We start from the raw sequence: 19,897 nt of genomic DNA, 5'->3' as shown, positions 1-19,897 counted from the left end.
CTTACTTTTCCTGAGGATTTCTTAAGGAACATCCAGCAAAGGACTGAGGCTGCCTGGTCCTGTCTGAGGATTATGGCTTTTAGCAGCTTGTTAACAGGCATCTGAATAACTGAAGTTAATTCTGTTGGATGTACCAGGCTTGCTTTGAAGTTTCTGTTACAAAAAGGAGCCCTACAAATGAGGCTGGGGGGAAGATGAGAGGTGTCGGGGCTGGGAAGTGGAGCCTTTATCTGCCAGCCCCTGGGGATTTTGGTTTGTGTGAGGCCATTCCCCCTGCATCCCTGCAAAGGTTAAAGAAAGAGGATCCCCTGGAGATGTTTGCAGGAGCAAATGGCAGAAATATTCCTTGCACAGTGGCTGGCTTCCTGCAGCATGGGGTTAGAGAGTTGCTTGTGGGGGGTTTATGGAAACTAAATGGAGATGTGAATGCCTGCTGCTTGAGGCTGAGCTGGGTGCAGCAGCAAGGGAGGCAGAAAGGAGAGATGGACAGCTGCAGGATGTGTGCACACATGGGTGCAGAGCATTCCTGAAGATGGATGTGAGCACACATGGGTGCAGAGCATCGCTGGGGATGGATGTGTGCCCACATGGGTGCAGAGCATCCCTGGAGACGCAGGCTGCAGGTTGGCTGAGCCCTGTGCCCAGCTGATGGACTCCTCTGTTACTTTACCAGCTGGCTGCACACTCCTGTCAGCAGGGTGTCATTCATCAGGTGGCAAAAGACAGCAGGTCAGGTTCCCCCAGCCCCTCAGGTTACAGGTAGAACAGCCAGTGACAAATGAGAAGGTATAATTACCCTTCAGGGCTGCAGCTGGGGCAGGGAGGGTGGTGGTGGAGGAGGGAGGGGAATGGAGGCAGATTCTGCTGCTGCAGACCTTGGGTAAAAGCTTGCAAACACTGCAGCACAACCAGGTCCTGCCCTCTGCTAGCAAAGAGCAGCATCCAGTGCTTGAAAACCAGCTGGCCTCACGGGGTGAAGGCTCTCTTGTGTTCTGTGCAGAGGTTGGGACTCAGTCTGACTAAGAAGTTGGGGATAGCCCTCTGCTGCAGGTGGCCAAATCCCCACCCAGGCTTCCAGGAGCTCATCCTGAGGCTTGGTGTAACTCAGATAAGGTTCAGGGAGGATAAGGACCAGATAAGGATCAGGGCAGTTGTGGCTGCTCCCTCCCTGGAGGTGTTCAAGGCCAGGCTGGATGAGGCCCTGAGCAACCTGGGCTGGTGGAGGTGTCCCTGCCCATGGCAGGGGGTTGGAACTGGATGATCTTGAAGGTCCCTTCCAACCCTAACCATTCTGTGACTCTGTGCAGATCAAACCCTGGATGGGTGTGAATGGGACCTTGGGCTCCAAATGAGGCATCCAAGGAGGTTTAATTTTTTTTTTTTTTTTTTTTTTTCTTTAACTGCAGCCTATCTGTGAAAGTAGGTTGAAGGGGAAAAATGTCACTGAGGAGCAGAGCAGGCAAAGGAAGAGACCCTGGTGTGTAAACACTGAAGTGTATCAGCTTTTCAAAGGAGCTCTGTTGGAGGCTCTTTATGTGTTACCACTGCTGATGATCAATAGAGTCTGGGAATTTTTCACTCTCCTCTTAACTTTCAAGTGATTTCCCTTTGAAGACATAAAATATCTTGAGAGAAACCTATTTAAAAGAAGTGCAAATTACGCTCAGAACAGTACTTATCACCTCTCCAGATTTCTCCCCTAGGTTGAAGTTGATTTAGAGTTAACAACAACCACCAGCTCGGCCCCCTCTGGGTTCCCTGCTGCTGCTCTGCCTCTGCCTGGGGACTGGCAGCCGCTGCTGGGCACTGCTGGAGGAGCTGGCACTGCTGGGAAGGTCAGGGTGTGCTGCTTCCTTAGGGAATGTGGCAGGCTGCCCAGAGAGGTTGTGGAGTTTCCTTGTCTGGAGAGATTCCAACCCCACCTGGGCACTGTGACCCTGGGCAGGCTGCTGTGGGTGCCCTGCTGGAGCAGGGAGCTTGCAGTGGATGATCTCTGGAGGTCCCTTCCAGCCCCTACCATGCTGGGGTTCTGTGAACCTTTGCTGTGTATCTGAATCATCTGAGCATGACATTTGCACAAGGCTACTGGCTTCTGGATGCTGTTTGACTCTTCCTTGTCCCCTGCTGTCCCCTCAGCAGTGCCACCATTCCCAGCAGTGTCACAAGCTTTGTGTGCACCCAGCACCATGCCAGTCCTGTGCCCCACAAGTGCCTGAAGCTTTGCCTGGGGGTGAGCTGCAGACTGCGATTACAGCTTGCTGTGAAATGAAGATTGCAGCTCCTGAAGCAGGCTGTGCTCTGTTCTGGCTCTGGAATATTTGCTGGAATGAAACCTGACCATCTCCAGTTTGTCCCGGGGGGGGATTTTTGCTGTGGCACTGGGACCAGCCCTAACCAGTTAGTGGGTGAGGGGACAGACTGGGATGCTGACCACCTGCATGCAGCAGGCCATTCCTGGGCTCTGGAAAGGGCTTTCCCTGCACAGAGAAGTGTTTCCAACAGGGATCATTTAGGAATGGTGCTTTGGAAAAGGGAGGCAACTTCTCTGCAGCCCTGAAAGAGATTCCCACCTCCTTTGTGGGCTGGGTTGAACAATTAATCTGTGACTAATGATGCAAACCTGCTTTTTCCTCTGCTGGCTGTGTGTTTGTACACTTACCCCTGGATCTGTGGAAGCTGTTGGTAAACACTTGCTGGCAGCAGCAGTTGTGTTTTGCTGACAGACGCTCAGCCCAGGGGCTGTGTGTGAGCTCTTCTCACAGCCTTCCCCCCCTGCTGCCTGCTCAGCTCCTCCAGGCTGGGCAGAGGCACCTCTGAGCCTCCACTCAGCCTTCTGCTACCCCAGTGCCAAACCCCCTTGGAGTGGGGACAAATCCTGGCAGATCCATTCCATCTGTGCCTGGGAAGCAGAGATGCCCCCAGCCTGGGTGCACGGAGGTATTGGGGGGTAGAAGGATGCTTGGTGCCCTCCCCAGGTAAGGGGTGTGACATGAGGCAGTGCTGCAGGGTCCAGCATGGGTGGTGGCATGGGCAGTGAGGTGCCTTCTGCCATGGGAGGGACAGGCAGCCTGGAGCTCCAACCACTCCTCATGGGGTTTGCTTAGGAGGTGACAGAGCCCTGGAGCAGGCTGCACAGAGAGGTGGTGGAGTCTCCATCTCTGGAGACATTCCTGGATGTGTTCCTGTGTGACCTTCTCTAGGTGACCATGCCCTGGCAGGGGGGTTTGGTCTCAATGATCTCCAGAGGTCCCTTCCATTCTCTGAGAAGATCCAAGCTCATCCCCGCAGCTGGGCAGAGGCACAGCTGCCTTTTGTTCTTCCCAGAATAGCCATAATGAAGGGTGCAGACAATGCTCTCATTAAGTCAGGCTTTACTTGGGAAAATCAGGATGCAGCCAGTAGCAACTGTGCAGGGTGGCCCCTGCTGGTATTGCTGCAGCCGTGAGAGTGCTCAGATACTGAATGGTGATGCTCAGAACATCTTCAACTTCCACTCTCCTCCTAGCTGACCCCTAGGAGCTCTCTTGGAGTGTCCCCTTTGCTCCAAGGGGTTGCATTGCACAGGTCCTCTATCAGGGCTGTGGACCAGGGCTCTGAGCTGGCTTCAGGCAGCTTCAGGCTCTGGGATGTGGAGCTTTTACCAAAGGTTTGCAAAGTGTCTTGGACTTTGATGGTTGCCTTTTTTCATCTGGCAGCACTCAGGATCTCAACATCCATCTCTAAGAAAGGAGCAGAACCTTTTTTCTTTCCCTTTTCAAACCCTGCAGCAAGCACTTTCCCTTCCTTTAGTGAGTGCCACGAAACTGCTTTTGTCTCCAGGTTCCTCTCGTTAGCACCTGATTAGTGCTGAGGGGTAGGAACCTGGCTCCCTGGTGAGGGCCAGAAGTGGGGACCTGTAGGAGCTCCTCCCCAGTGGATAATAGGGGAGGCATAAGAGGGGATCTCCCCCCAGGGCTCAAGAACAAGTCAGGGGGGCAGGAGGGTGATTCTGTTGGGGGGACCTGCAGGAGTTCTGCTGCTCATTTGGTTCTCCCACCTGCACCGAGGGCCGACCACATCCTCTCCCCCCAGGCTGCTTTGGGGTCTCTCAGAGAGGTGTGGCAGGAGGAAGGGCCAGTGCCTGATGACAGGGACAGCCCCAGGTTTGTATGGCTGCCTCGGCTGAAGGGAGGGCTTGGTGAATGTGGTGGGTGAGACCTGTGGCCATGGGGAGCACAAAGCAGCAGGGTGAGCTCCCAGTGTGTGATCAGCACGGAGGAACTGAGGGCTTGGGAGCATCCCTGGGCTGAGCAGGGCTGGGGCCAGGCAGGAGTGAGTCTGGGGGAGACAAGGAAGGGGAAAATCCTTTGGGATCCCCAACCTTGGCCTCGCAACCTGGCTGCCTCTCTCCTTTCTCCAGGACTGCTGGGTGGGCTCATGCACCTCTTTTTGTCTGTGTTTTTGTTTTTGTCTCCACCCAGGGCAGTGATGGTGACTCAGTGGATAAGAACAAATGCTGCACACTATGTAACATGTCCTTTACCTCAGCAGTGGTGGCTGAATCGCATTACCAGGGGAAAATCCATGCCAAAAGGTTAAAACTGTTGCTAGGTGAACAGCCAGCACTAAAGGCCACAGGTAGGTGCAGGGGCAGGGAGCTGGAGCCAGAGGGTCTGGCACAGGGTGGGAGGGGGCTCACCGTGCCCAGGGCACCCAGAAAAGGACAGCTGGAGGCCAGGAGAAGCAGCGTTCATTTGTGCTGCTGTCACAACCACCTTTAAAACTGCTGGTGCTGGTTGTTGTCTGCTCTGCTCACGGAGATTAGCACTTGACAGCCAGGGCTGGCCCTGGGAGCAGAGCTCCATCTCTGCCTCCATGCTTCTGAAGTGTTGTGCTGGGAGAAAGACAACCTCTGCTCTGGGCACAAGGGGCCAAACCTCACTGAAACCATCAGAAGTTGTTCAGCAGCTCAGCTGATGCCATGTGTGGTGGCTCACAGCCCCCCAATGGAATTGTTTAGAATAATTATTAATTTCCTTTTTACACCCAGCAGTGATTTATTGACATTTTTCCTACTTTCTGCTCAAGATCTGTGACAAATTTTAAAGGCATAGTTTAAAACTACCATCCCATAGAATCATGGAATGGTTTGGACTGGAAGGCACTCTAATGTTCCCATGGGCAGGAACACCTCCGCCAACCCAGGTTACTCAGGGTCACATCCCGCCTGGCCTTGAATACCTCCAGGGAGGAGGCAGCCACAGCCTCCCTGGGCAACCTGTTCCAGTCTCTCCCCACCCTCACTCTCAAGGATTTCTTCCTCATCTCTACTCTCAGTCTCCTCTCTCCCAGCTCAAAGCCATTGTCCCTCATTCTGTCACTCCCAGCCCTTGTCAAAAGTCCCTCCCCAGCTCTCATGGAGCCTCTTCAGGTACTGGAAGGCTGCTCTGAGGTCTCCCTGGAGCCTTCTCTTCTCCACACCTCTCCCAGCCTGTCCCCACAGGGGAGGTTCTCCAGCCCTCTGCTGATCCTTCTGGATGATCACAGCTGACTTGTGGCTCAGTTCCTTTCTGCTTCTCCGGCTCAGTTCCTGGTGAGTGGCAGTGACAAAAAGTTGGGTGCCCTTTAAATCCAGCTATGAATAAAAAGCTTTGCATGCAAGAAAGAAGTCAAAGATTAGTTCATTGCCAGAGTGCTAAAGTGTTTCTAACTTTGTATTTTGCTTCTTGCAGCAAAGTGAAGCTTTCTCACTTCCCTCCCACAGCAGCAGGGACTGTAAGGCAGACTCTCAGGAGCTATTTAGCATGCTGGAGGACTTGAAATAGTCAGACCCCAGCAGATTTCCTGTTTGTGTTTTCCATGGGAAAAACATTTTTGAACATTTGATGTTTTGTGAGTGTTTGTTATTAATTTTCCTGTTGCTGCTCAGGGGATGAAGAGATTTTTTTTACACACACCCCCCCTGTTGTGTAGTAATTAGGTAGCAGGTATCAAAAGGATGAGTGGTGGGGAAGTCAAACTTTCATCTGTTCCTTGTCAGGAGGGTTTGGAAGGTCCAGGATTTTTGCAGAGGTTCAGAGGGCATGAAGATGATTGTAGGGCTGGAGCACCATCCCTGTGGGCACAGGCTGGGAGATGGAATTGTTCAGCCTGGAGGAAAGGCTGCAGAGAGGTCTTAAAGCAGTCCTCCAGTGTCTGAAGGGTTCTACAGGAGAGCTGGGGAGGGACTGTTTACAAAAGCATGCAGGGACAGGGGCAGGGCTGATGGCTTCCAAGGGGAAGAAGCTGCATTTAGAGGAGACATGAGGAAGAAGTCCCTCCCCAGGAGGGTGGTGAGGCACTGGAACACTTCTGGAGGTTCCAGCCCTTGCAGGTTCAAAGCCAGGCTGGATGGGGCCTTGGGCAACCTGGTCTAGTAGGTGTCCCTTGCCTGTGGCTGGAGGGTTGGAACTGGATGTCCTTTAAGGTCCTTTCCAACCCAAACCATTCCTGCACTGCTGTTGGGTGAGCACAAGGCCACCAATGTCAGAGGGCCACTGAGCCGTGGGGCTACTGCTCTGGCTGGGCAGCAGAGGATGCTTCAGTCGTGCTTCTTTAGTCAGTGGGAGATGTAAGCCCTGTGGACACCACCAGCTCTCGGAACTTCAGCCTCCCTGGTTGCCCTCAGGCAGCAGCTAACATAAAAACAAGGAGAAAGCTGAGCAGAGGATCTGATTTCACTTCCTAGCCTGGGGCCTGCAGGGCAGCAACTCAGATCCGTCACAGAGCTGCTGGGCTGCAGTGGCAGCAACTTGCTCACAGAGCTCCAGATGCCCAAATGGCTCTGCAGCCCAGCCCAGGCCAGCCCCGCCCCGGTGCCTGCCCTCTGCAGCCCAGCCCAGCCCCGCCCCGGTGCCTGCCCTCTGCAGCCCAGCCCAGCCCAGCCCCGCCCCGGTGCCTGCCCTCTGCAGCCCAGCCCAGCCCAGCCCAGCTCAGCCCTGGTGCCTACCCTCTGCAGCCCAGCCCAGCCCAGCCCAGCCCCGGTGCCTGCCCTCTGCAGCCCAGCTCAGCTCAGCCCTGGTGCCTGCCCTCTACAGCCCAGCCCAGCCCAGCCCAGCCCCGGTGCCTGCCCTCTGCAGCCCAGCCCAGCCCAGCCCAGCCCAGCCCAGCTCAGCCCTGGTGCCTACCCTCTACAGCCCAGCTCAGCCCTGGTGCCTACCCTCTGCAGCCCAGCCCAACCCAGCCCCGGTGCCTGCCCTCTGCAGCCCAGCCCAACCCAGCCCCGGTGCCTACCCTCTACAGCCCAGCTCAGCCCTGGTGCCTACCCTCTACAGCCCAGCCCAGCCCAGGTGCCTGCCCTCTGCAGCCCAGCCCAGTCCAGCCCCGGTGCCTGCCCTCTGCAGCCCAGCCCAGCCCAGCCCAGCTCAGCCCTGGTGCCTACCCTCTGCAGCCCAGCCCAGCCCAGCCCCGGTGCCTGCCCTCTGCAGCCCAGCTCAGCCCTGGTGCCTGCCCTCTGCAGCCCAGCCCAACCCAGCCCTGGTGCCTACCCTCTGCAGCCCAGCCCAGCCCAGCCCCGGTGCCTGCCCTCTGCAGCCCAGCCCAGCCCAGCCCAGCCCAGCCCAGCTCAGCTCAGCCCTGGTGCCTACCCTCTACAGCCCAGCCCAGCCCCGGTGCCTGCCCTCTGCAGCCCAGCCCAGCCCAGCCCAGCCCAGCTCAGCTCAGCTCAGCCCTGGTGCCTACCCTCTACAGCCCAGCTCAGCCCCGGTGCCTGCCCTCTGCAGCCCAGCCCAGCCCAGCCCCGGTGCCTGCCCTCTGCAGCCCAGCCCAGTCCAGCCCTGGTGCCTGCCCTCTGCAGCCCAGCCCAGCCCTGATGCCTTCCCTGTGCCCTGGCACTGCCCAGCCCCATCCTGGGGCTGGGTCCCTGTGGTGTCGTGGGTCTGGGTGCCCACAGCAGACCAGGGTTTGGGTCTCTAAAATATCCCAGTCTGGGTGCAGTCCTGCACAGGGCAGCCCTTGGCACAGCCTCAGGGAGTGCTGGTGGTGGTTCCAAAGCCATGTGAGCATTACTGAGTCAAGCACCTGCCTCCTCTTACTGCTGTCTCCTGACTTTCATGTTGATCACTGTGGGCACCTTGGGGGGGCTGTTGTGTCTCTCCTGCTGGAACCATTGATGTTAGGAAAGATGTTTTTAGGAGCAGTATCCAGCTGCCTGCTGCACACCAGCTCTGGCAGAGCTGGGATGTGCCCAGTTGTGTCCCTGGCATGCTGTAAGGAGCAACAGGAGCCCAAAGCAAGGCAGAAAGGGTTTTTTTGGGGTTGTTTGGTTTTTTTTCATTCCCTTTGCGTTCCAGAGGTTGGTGCTGTGCTTGGTTTCTAGGCAGGCTGGTTAGGCAGGGGGCAGGCAGAAATCAGGCAGTGGAATCCTCTGGTGGGGTGGAAAGGAGAGGGCGGGCAGCTCGTGAGACAGCAGAAGGAGGAGAAGAAATATCTGCCAGGGGAGCCAGTTGTGTAATCACTTCATTAACCAATCCCCCAAGGAGCTGCTGCTGCTCCTGCTGTTGAGTGCTGGTGGAAGCAGCAGGAGAGAGGAAACTTCTCCAGAGCCAGGCTGGTGAGGAGGTGATGGTGCCTCACCCAACCTTCCTGGCCATGAAACTCTGATTCCTTGGCAGTTGACATCACAAACAATGGAAGCTTATAAACCCCTGGGAATGGGTAAGGTTGTGAGTAAAGTTGTCTGTGAGGTTTCCTTGAAGGCATTTAATGGACAGCCCTTGCTCAGCAGGTCAGAAGATTTATAACGATATTAACTTCCTTGAGCTGTGGGACCAGTCCCAGGGGGCTTCAGGCAGAAGTCAACCTCTAAACATACCACAGAATGCACCAGGTTGGAAGGGACTCCTGAAGGTCATCTTGTCCACCCCCCCTGCAGCCGGCAGGGACACCCCCAGCTAGAGCAGGTTGCTCAGAGCCACATCAGGTTTGACCTTGAATGACTCCAGGGATGGAGTCTCCACCACATCTCTGGGCAACCTCTTCCAGGATTTCACCTCTCTCATTGTGCAGAACCTCCTCCTGATGTCCACCCTAAATCTCCTCTTCAGGTCCATGTTTGGCTTGCTGCTGCCATTCCTGGTGCCAGACTGGGGTGGGTTTGTCACTTGCCAGCCCTTGCTCCCCACAGGGCTCATCCAGAGCAGCATGGAGCCTCCTGATCAGAGAGCCACCAAGCTCCTCTTCACCCCCTTCAAACCTGCCTATTCTTGCACCATGGAGGGAGCAGTTGGTTAATTATTTAGAGACGCAGGCACTGCATCTGGAAAAGAAAAGGAAAAGCAGATGAAAGGGAATTTTTGCATGAGGTGTGATAATTAAGCTGCAGTCATGGTGTGGTTTTTGTATCCCAGTGTTAGCTGAAGTTCAGTTTACTTCAAACTCTTTCTCCCTGGGGTTGGCCCTTGGCTGTGCAAAGCAGGAGAGCTGTGGCACATGAGGAGCAGCTCTGTGCTGTAAAGACTCAAATATCCATTCCTTCCCTTGAATTCATTTGGGGATCAAGTTTGTGTCCCCAGGTGGCCTCTTGGTGAATCTGAAGGGAAAGATTAAATTAGGGTCATGGGCTCCTGGCACCTGTCAAGTCACAGAATCACAGAATGGTAGGGGTTGGAAGGGAGCTCTGGAGGCCAAGTCCAACCCCCCTGCCAGAGCAGGGTCACCCAGGGCAGGGCACACAGGATGCATCCAGGTGGGGCTGGAAAATTCTCCAGAGATGGAGGCTCCACCACCTCTCTGGGCAGCCTGCTCCAGGGCTCTGCCACCCTCATACTAAAGTTCCTGCTCATGTTTAGGTGGAACTAAGATGTTCAAGTTTGTGCTCATGTCCAGTCTCTGGGGACCTCTGAGAAGAGCCTGGTCCCATCCTCCTGACAGCCACCCCTTAGATATTTGTGAGCATTGCTGAGATCCCCTCTCAGCCTCCTCTTCTCCAGGCTATGCTCACAATGTGCAGACACCTGAAGCAGGGCACTGGCTGTTGGGTGTTGACTGATCTGTGACAGCTTTCCCTCTTCTTCCAGAGACCAAATAAATTGAAAAATAAGATCCCTGAGATAATGATGAATCTGTCTCTATCTTGAGCAGGAGACGGCTTTGCCTGTTTTGTTTATTCTCCCCTGGCAATTTTTTCCTGGAAGTAGCAATTTAAGCAGGATAAGTTTAGCAGCTTTAGTCACAACAGTGATGAGTAGCTGCAGTGAGAGCTAGTGAGGGCTGAGAGCAGTCCTGGGTTCTCCTTTCTTGCTTCTTCCTTTTATGAGCAATAGCAGATTTCTGAGCAGTACCATCCCAGATATCCAGTGGGACTCTGTAACTGCTGCTAATTGTTCCCTGTGTCTAATGTGGGATCTGCCTCAGGCTCTGCTGTTACTCAGGCAGCAGCACCAGCCTGGAGAATTACAGAATCACTTCAGCTGGAAGAGACCTTTCAGATCATTGAGTCCAACGTTCAACCCAAGAACACCGTGGCCACAAGTTCCTTGAACGCCTCCAGGGATGGGGACTCCACCACCTCCCTGGGCAGCCTGTGCCAGTCCCTGACCACCCTTGCAGCAAAGACATTTTTCCTGATCTCCAACCTAACCCTCCCCTGGCATAACTCCAGGCCATTTCCTCTTGTCCTATCACTTGTCATTAGGGAGAAGAGCCCAACCCCCACCTCACTGTAACCTCCTTTCAGAGAGCTGTAGAGAGCCATGAGGTCTCCCCTCAGCCTTCTCTTCTCCACACTGACCACTCCCAGCTCCCTCAGCTGCTCCTCCCCAGCCCTGCTCCCCAGACCCTTCCCCAGCTTCTCTGCTCTTCTCTGGACCTGCTCCAGCATCACAAAGCCTTTCCTGTAGCGTGGGGGATGGCCCTGTGCTGATGTCTGCCCTTTTGCTTCTACAGACAGCACCCTGAGCTCCCTAAAGCAGCCTCCCCCGGAGGGTGCCCCGGCGGTGCCCTCTGTGCAGCAGCGGAGGGACTCTGACCGCTACTGCCAGCTGTGTGCTGCCTGGTTCAACAACCCCCTGATGGCTCAGCAGCACTATGATGGCAAGAAGCACAAGAAGAACGCGGCCAGGGCTGACCTCCTGGAGCAGCTGGGGAAGACCCTGGACCTGGGAGAGCTGCGAGGTGAGAGCCCTGGCACAGAGAGCAGGGACCTGCTCCCCATGGGGTCTGGCAACCACATCACAGAAGGGCTCAGGCTGGGAGGGACCTCAGAGGTCATCTGCTCCAACCTCCTTCCGTGGGCAGGGACACCCACCTCCTACCAGCCCAGGTTGCTGAAAACCTCATCCAGCTTGGCCTTGAACACCCCCAGGGAGGAGGTATCCACAGCCTCCCTGGGCAGCCTGTTCCAGAGTCTCACCACCCTTGTATTGAAGAACTTCTTCCTCAGCTCCAATCTAACCCTGCTCTCCCTCAGCTTCAAACCATTCCCCCTTGCTCTGTCTCTAGACACCCTCAGGAAAAGTCCCTCCTGTAGGATCCCTTCAGCTATTGGCAGGCAGCTCTAAGGTCCCCCTGGAGTCTTCTCTTCTCCAGGCTGAACACCCCCAGCTCCCTCCCCCTGGCCTCACAGCAGAGCTGCTCCAGCCCTTGGATCATCTTTGTGGCCTCCTCTGGACTCTCCCCAGCAGCTCTGTGTCCTTCTTCTGCTGGGGACGCCATAACTGGAGGCAGGCTTGGAAGTGAGGTCTCAGCAGAGCAGAGTCAAGGGGCAGAATCCCCTCTCTTGCCCTGCTGCCCACACTCCTCCTATTCCTTTAGTGAAGTGGTGCAGAGGAGACCACGGTGCTCATGCTGCTTTGAGAGACTCCCACTGGTTAAAAACCAGTCCCTGCCTCAAGGTGACAGCTTGCAGAGCAGCAACAGCTCTTAGAGGCTGGTTCTGAGGTTGCCTCTACCTTGAATTGTCCCTTCCATCAGCACAGCCACCAGTCCTGGAGCAGATGTGGCCTGGCCCTGCTTGCTGCCAGAGAACACCATAGAGTGCTCGGCCCCATGGTGGCTGGGGCTGTGCTGCTGGAGGCAGAGCATTGCCAACATCTCCCTGATGGAGAGCAGGGCAGCTGCTGCCTGCCCTGATTCCATTAAGTGCTTGTAAAACACTGTCATGGCCCTGGGTCAGCAGCAGCGAGGAGGAGCTGAGCACTTGCTGTGGGAATGTTCAACACAAGTGTGCCTTGCTCCTGCTGGAAGGAGAGCAGCCTTCTGTCCAGTCCTCTGCCTGTCTGTCCAGCCCTCTGCTTATCCATCCACCTGTCTGCCTATCCTTCCATTCATCAACCTGTTTATCTACCCATCCACCTGCCTGTCTGTCTGTCCATCCATCCCAGCCCCACTGTGGGGTGTGGGGGAGGTCTGGCGCTCATGGAATCTCTTCAGGGTGACCCAGATTTGGGCCTTGAACCCCTCCAGGAGCCCACTTTGTGCAGAGCCACAGCTGCAGCCTGCCTGGTAGCCACCACTGCTGGAGCTCCCCAGCACCTCCAGTCCCTCCCAGTCCTACCTGGCACTGGTGGGAGCTCAACTCCCTCGTGCTGTGCCTGTTGATGGGGATGTGCTCATTTATGGCAGCTGAGGCTGGGTTCTGAACAAAGCAGCTTTGTGATCTCGAGGTGGAATGATGGGAGGAGAGGTAGGAGGCTCCTGCTGGAAGTTCTTTCAGGACTTGGTTCCCATCCCACCTGCACACAATGCAGCAGGCTGAGGAACCAGTGCAGGGTTGGTTTGCAGAGCCACAGAACTGTAGGAGAGACCTTTGACATCCTCAGGTCCAACCTCTCACCCAGAGCTCTCCTTCCCACCACTGCTGCTGAGCCACTGCCACTGCACCACATCCCTCAGCACCACGAAGAGCTCAGCACTGCCAAGGCATTAACATTTCAAAGCACCTTTAGTCCCCCCCAGTCTGATCCTGTTCCTTGCTAAATGCAATAATTCCCCTTTAAATGCTCATGCCTGGGCAGCATCTTTTGCATGTCTTGATCTAACTAAACCTTGTAATGGTGATCCAGCTCCTCCCTGTGCTCCCCAGTGTGACTCACAATGCCATCAATGATTCATGGTGCTGAGTCACTGCCCGCTGCTGAAAATGTGCAGGGAAATCAAACCTGGGACAATACCATGGAGGTGCTTAGGACTCTGAGCTGTGCCAAGCTTAGGAGTGGTGGAGGATGGCATTAATGGCAAATCAATCCATTAGGAAGGGTTGGATTCATTTAGTTGGTGCCTTGGAGAGTTGGAGCTGGAAGGGCTCTGCCTGCTCATCAGCTCAGGCTGGTCCTGACATTTGGTGGTTCTGTGTGTGGTTGAATCACAGAATGGAAGGGGTTGGAAGGGACCTCTGGAGATCATTGAGAGCAACCCTCCTGCCAAGGCAGAGTCACCTAAAGAAGGGCACACAGGAACAGGTCCGGGTGGCATTGGAATGTCTCCAGAGATGGAGACTCCACCACCTCTCTGGGCAGCCTGCTCCAGGGCTCCAGCAGCCTTGAATTAATGAAGTTCCTCCAGATGTTGGAGGGAGGTTGGACTGGATGATCTCCAGAGGTCCCTTCCAACCCCTTCCATTCTATGATTCCCATCTCAGAGGCTTCTCCCATCCCAAATTAAGTATTAATTCTATTTTGACTGCTGCAGGAGACGAACACTTGCTGCATTGTGTGAGCCTGGAACGAGCAGTGGCAGTTGAAGTACAACATTTCAGCAGCCTTTGATGTTTTGATAATGGCTGTAATAAAATATTTATTGATAAATATGGATGTGTATTTGGAGAAAGAAGGAGAGAGAGATATTTTGGGCCCAATGATATTTATAGGATACAAAAGCATTGATTCTTCTCGCCAAGCCCTCATCCTGCAGCTCTGAAAGTCCTATTTTCTTCTCAGAAATGAGAAAGAGGACAACAAAAAGAAAAAAAGGCAGGAGAAGGCTCCTGAGCAGCTCTGTTTCTGTTCTGAGTTGAAGCCTGAGGGTTTTCAGCAGCCTGGGCAGGGCCCAGCCTGTCTTCCTGAACAGGTTCCTATGGATTTCCAGCCTTTCTAGCAGAGCTAGTCCAGGACACCTGGAAACCCTCTGCTTCACAAGAAGGACCTGGAACTGTTGGAGTGGGTCCAGAGGAGACCACAAAGATGCTCAGATCTATGCTCAGCCTATGGGCACAGGCTGAGAGAGTTGGGGCTGTTCAGCCTGGGGAGCAGAAGGCTCCAGGGAGACCATAGAGCAACCTTCCAGTACCTGAAGGGGCTCCAGGAGAGCTGGGGAGGGACTTTTGACAAGGGCTGGGAGTGCCAGGATGAGAGGAACCTTTGCATTTTCAGGTACCTGGTGGCTGCAGAAGCTCTCCTTGCAAAATCAGGCAAAGAGCTGAGTTTCTTTTTCCCTTCTCAGCTCCTGGTTTCTTTGTCTGCCTTATAAACACTTCTGGTCCTGTGCTGTCACTTTGGGTTAGTAAAAAGCAATTGAGGAAGTGCTCCCCTGGACTGGCTTTGAATGCATTTCATGCAGAGTGACATTAATGACTGGAGTTGTTAATATTTTATTTAATGGCTCTGGGAGCACATTCAGCTTTACATGAATGTGTGTCATGGTGCAGGGGAGGGAAGGCTGAGGATGCAGGAGCAGATGTGAGTGCAGCATTTCCCAACACAGGCTGCTCTGGCAGGGACCACCTTCCTCTTGCAGGGTGTCTGTGGTGCTCCTGCTCCTCTCCAGCATGCTTTGGTTGGCTGTGTTTCAGCAAACCACAGTTCCAGCCAAGCTGGCAGCTTTGGTGAGCTCCAGCGAGATCAAATCCTGCTCATGTTGGCATTCTGGAGGTGACCCTTGCCTGTGGGTTCATCCTGCAGCACACCTGAGGCCAGCTTCCTTTCTCCAGGTCTCATTTTGATGGAGCTGATGTCACACTTGGGATTTTTCCTGTGCAAGTCCATCTCAGGATGCAGGATTTTAGCTGAGAGGTCCTGCAGCCCTTGTCCTGCCATGGGAGGGTGTGGGAGGGCAGCTGCTTTGGGGTAACACAGTGGTGAGGAATGTGGTGCTGGGGAGCACAGTGATGGAGAGTGTGGGGATGGAGAGTGTGGTGCTGGGGAGCACAGTGCAGCTCCTGGCATCTTCCCAGCTGGCTGGCCCAGCCCTGGCAGTGTTGCCAGGCTGTGTGGCACGAGTGAGCTCACAGACTTGCCACAGCTGCTGCTGCAGCACCAAGTCCCCACAGTGCTGGATGAGGGGAGGAGGCACAGGAGTGCTCCTGTCCATCATCATGAGCAGCCTGGACGTGCTGGTGGAAAAAAACAGTGTCCCTGGTTTGGAGCAGTAATGGTTGGTGGCATTTCCACCTACACAAGTAATTAAGATTCAATAAGCTGCTGTTAATGTGTGTTGTTAAATTAGCTGCTGAGCGTTGGAGCCTTATTACCTTAATTTAAAGCATTCTCAGGCTCTCACCTCCCCACCGCTGGGCTCTGCCCTGTGGCCATCACTGCTTGGTCTGAGGGCTCAGGCTGCAGCAAGGCACTGCCCCCTGCCCCTCTCATGGAATAGAATCCTGGAGCCATGGAATTGCTGGGTTGGAGAAGCCCTCTAAGAGCATCCTGCCCAACCATCAGCCCAACACCACCACAGCCCCAAGTGCCATGGGCACATGTTCCTTGAACACCTCCAGGGATGGGGACTCCACCACCTCCCTGGGCAGTCTGTGCCAATCCCTGACCACTCTGGCAGCAAAGAAAATTGTTCCTCATCTCCAGCCTAACCTTGCCCTGCCATAACTTCAGTCCATTTCCTCTCCTTCTACCGCCTGAGACTAGGGAGAAGGAAAAGAGACCAAGCCTCAGCTCACTGCAGCCTCCTTTCAGGGAGCTGTAGAGAGCAATGAGGTCTCCCCTCAGCCTCCTCTCCTCCAGGATGAACACCCCCAGCTCCCTCAGCTGCTCCTCCCCAGCCCTGCTCTCCAGACCCTTCCCCAGCTTTGCCCTTTCAAGGTCTCACAGAATGGGTTGGGTTGGAAGGGACCTGAAAACTCATCCAGTGCCAACCCCCTGCCATGGGCAGGGACACCTCTACCAGCCCAGGCTGCTCAAGGCTTCATCCAGCCTGGCCTTGAACACCTCCAGGGAGGGGGCAGCCACAGCCCCCCTGGGCAACCTGTGCCAGTGCCTCCCCACCCTCCCTGGAAAGAATCTGAATCATCTGAATGCTTTCAGAATATTTTTGCCAGGGTGTTGTTTATGTTGGGCCAGATTCTGAGGTGAGGGCTGTGAGAGGTGTGTGAAATGTGTGGGCCTGGTGGTGTAGCTGGTATCTGATGTTCAGGAGGAGACAAATGGGGTTTGGATTTTGGTTTTTTTTTGGGGGGGGAGGGGGGAGGGAGGCTCTGGTTATGTAGCTGGGGAGTGGCAAGCATGTGCACAGCCTCTGCAGTTAATTATGGTGAGCATAAACTGATCAGAGTGTGGAATGCTGCATCTTGCTTGTTCTAAATGACCTGTTTTAACAGTTCCTGCAAAGGAATAATACAGCAGAGAGGCAAAAGAGGCTATTACATGGTACATTAAAACCATTCCCAAGGAGCTCAGCAGCCTCTGCTTGAGAGTCCCACAACTGTGGTATTTTTAAGCAGAGCCCTTCAATTAAGCTGGAAATGGTCTGTTCAGATCTTCATGGGAGTGAATCAGTGCACAGCAGAAACATGACCACAGAGACTCAGATTTGCAATTCCTGGTTGGGTTTTTTTATTTTCTCTTTTTATTTTCTCTTTTTCTTTTCTTTTCTTTTCTTTTCTTTTCTTTTCTTTTCTTTTCTTTTCTTTTCTTTTCTTTTCTTTTCTTTTCTTTTCTTTTCTTTTCTTTTCTTTTCTTTTCTTTTCTTTTCTTTTCTTTTCTTTTCTTTTCTTTTCTTTTCTTTTCTTTTCTTTTCTTTTCTTTTCTTTTCTTTTCTTTTCTTTTCTTTTCTTTTCTTTTCTTTCCCTAGGGCAGGGCAGAATTCCTTCAGCATCAGTGACTTGGTGTAACAGCAATGTGTGGATGTCAGGGATGCTGATGCAGGCTGTGATGCCAGGGGAATTATTAGGGTGTTAAGATGGAGAGGAGAGAAGAGGGAGAGGGAGAGGGAGAGGGAGAGGGAGAGGGAGAGGGAGAGGGAGAGGGAGAGGGAGAGGGAGAGGGAGAGGGAGAGGGAGAGGGAGAGGGAGAGACCTCACCTCTCCCTGACACTGAGCACAGTATGATAGAGAAAGAGCAGGATCAGGGGCTGGAAATGCTTGGATTTAGACAATTCAGGTCAGGCTTTGCCCTACATACCAGGAGCAGGTGCCCTCTCAGGGAGGTCCAGAAGGGCAGCAGGAGGTTGATGTATGTTTGGCCATGCTCTGTTCCCTTCTGCAGTTGTTGGTGCTGTAGTTCCTAAAGAAGCTTCTCATTTCCCCCTTAAAAACCAGATTTTGAGCTCAGGCAGTGATGTCTCTCTTGGCTCAGGTCCCTTCCCTCACTCCAAGGAGGACATTGAGGTGATGGAGAAGGGCAAAGCTGGGGAAGAGCCTTGAGCACAAACCTTGTGAGGAGCATCTGAGAGAGCTGAGATTGTTGAGTCTTCAGAGGAGGAGGAGGCTGGGGGAAGACCTCATTGCCCTATACAACTCCTTGAAACTAGGCTGGAGCCAGGTGTGGGTTGGCCTCTTCTCACATGCAGCAAGGGAGGTGGTGGAGTCACCATCCCTGGAGGTGTTCAAACCCAGATGGGATGTGGCACTTGGAGCCATGGCTCAGCTGTCAGGAGGTGTTGGGTAAGAGGTTGGACTCGATGATCTCTGAGGTCTTTTCCAGCCTGGTTGATTCTGTGAAGGGACAGGACAAGAGGAAATGGTTTCAAGTTGTGCCAAGAGAGGTTCAGGGTGGATATTAGGAAAAAGATCCTCACATAAAGGGTTCTCAGGCACTGTCCCAGGCTGTCTATTGAGGTGCTGGAGTCACCATCCCTGGAGGGGTTCAAAAGCTGTGTGGATGTGGCGCTGAGGGATGTAGTGCAGTGGCAGTGGGGTTGGGAGCTCTGGGTGAGAGGTTGGACTTGGTGGTCTCAAAGGCCTCTTCCAACCTCAGCAGCTCTCTGGTTCTGTGATTCTCCTCCTGCAGAGTCTCTGCTTGTCTTCCCTGTGCACCTCTTTGGCTGGATCTGTGTCTGCCCTGCAGTGGGTGTCTCAGAGAGGTAAAGAAGTGGAGCATGGGCTGGCTGTGTTGGGTTTGGTTCTCCAGCTTGGCTGTTTCCCAGTCAATGTGCTGAGAGAAGGTTTCTGTGACTTTGCTTGTAAATGGCTTTCAGCTTCTCTTTGAGCTGTGCAGGAATCTGCTTAATTGCCTTCTTTGCCTTCCCTGCAGTCTGTGCCCAGAGGCAGAGCAGTGAATTAGGGAAGAGTTGCTGTTGAAATCCAGAGCTTTCCCTGCACAGCCAGCTGGGGGATGCTGCTCCTGGAGGGGCTTAGTGGCATTTCCATGCCTCCAGCAGCCCCTTCTGAGGGGGCAACTTTTGCCCTTCCATGACCCAGGGAGCAGGAGGAGCTGAGGTCCCCATTTCTGCTGCTCTGGGGCCGTTTGTGTGGTTTGGTGCTGCTGATGCCAATCATGTCCTCTGTGCTAGCAGGAGACAAACCAGCCCAGCAGTCCCCTTCCTGTCCACTCCTGCCTTAAGATGCTCAGCCAGCAGCTCTCAGATCTTGTTCTCTGCAGTTCACATCACAAGAAAATCCAGTGCAGGATATCTCCTTAGCAAACCACTTGTAGCTGTGGCAATTAAACAAGCAGGGCCAAGGGAAGCAGCAGAGGTAGCCCAGAGGTTTCTTAGAAGATGAAAAAAACTCAGAGAAAAAAAAAACACCCCCACCCCCAAACCCAACCACCAGATTTCAGCATGTTTCAGAGCATCTCCCCTGTGAGCCCACACTGAGAAGTTATTTCTAGTTCTGTGCTACTTGGCCAGCAGCAAGAGCAACAGCTTTGTGAATCGTTGTTTGTTGTTGTATCTGTGAAAGGCTAAAATTAGCCAAGTGAAGGGCTGCTGGGCAGCCAGGGGCTGCAGCCAGGTTCTGCAGCCAAGAGAAAATCCATCAGGCAGAGGAGCTCCTGAGGGTCCAGCATTTGGGTGGTCACCTGCAACCCACACCAGGCTCCCAGCTCTGACCTCCAGGAGTCACTCAGAACTCAGCAAACACATTTGGTGTCTACATCACAGTGGATCCCTCTGGGGGAGAAATGGCCTGGAGTTGTGCCAGGGGAGGGTTAGGTTGGAGATGAGGAAAAATTTCTGTGCTGCAAGTGTGGTCAGGGATTGGCACAGGCTGCCCAGGGAGGTGGTGGAGTCCTCATCCCTGGGGGTGTCCAGAAACCTGGGGCCATGGCGCTTGGGGCCAGGGTTTGGTGGCCACGGAGGGGTTGGGTTGCTGGTTGGAGTGGATGATCTCAGAAGGCTCTTCCAACCCAGAGTGTTGTGTGGTTGTGTGGAAGCTGCCAGCTGGTGGGGGCAGGGCAGTGACTGTCTCTGGCTTTCCTCCACAGGCCTGAAGCGCAGCTACAGCTGCAGCACCTGCGGCGTCAGCCTCAACTCCATAGAGCAGTACCACGCGCACCTGAAGGGCTCCAAGCACCAGACCAAGTGGGTACCTCAGCTTTGCCTGCTGGCCTCCTGCCTGCCTGGCTCTGCCTGGCTGAGCAGACAGCTGATAATGCCTCTCACTGCCCTAACCTGCTCATCTGAGGAGCTCTGGGGGGTTAGCAAAACACAGGCATCAGAGGTGCCTGCAGGCTGAGAAGGGCAGGGCTGAGCCCAGCTGGGCTGCTGCAGCAGAGTGCTGCTTGCTCTCCATTCCCTGCCAGGCACCACATGCCCCAATGGAACCTGCTGCCAG

The 19,897-nt window shown here is 54.3% G+C and overlaps 1 protein-coding gene across 1 annotated transcript in view; it reads left to right on the top strand.

Annotated features, from left to right (window-relative positions):
- The window catches only part of ZMAT4 (zinc finger matrin-type 4), a 76,178-nt gene that overhangs the window by 15,904 nt on the left and 40,377 nt on the right, over positions 1 to 19,897 (top strand). The window contains exons 3-5 of the mRNA XM_054396618.1: positions 4,461 to 4,617; positions 10,903 to 11,130; positions 19,548 to 19,644. Of these exons, the coding sequence (XP_054252593.1) occupies positions 4,461 to 4,617; positions 10,903 to 11,130; positions 19,548 to 19,644 (482 nt within the window). The remainder of the gene's footprint in view (positions 1 to 4,460; positions 4,618 to 10,902; positions 11,131 to 19,547; positions 19,645 to 19,897) is intronic.

This window comes from Indicator indicator, chromosome 38, assembly GCF_027791375.1.
Source record: "Indicator indicator isolate 239-I01 chromosome 38, UM_Iind_1.1, whole genome shotgun sequence".
NCBI lineage: Eukaryota > Metazoa > Chordata > Aves > Piciformes > Indicatoridae > Indicator > Indicator indicator.
This window is presented reverse-complemented; position numbering and strand designations above follow the sequence as displayed.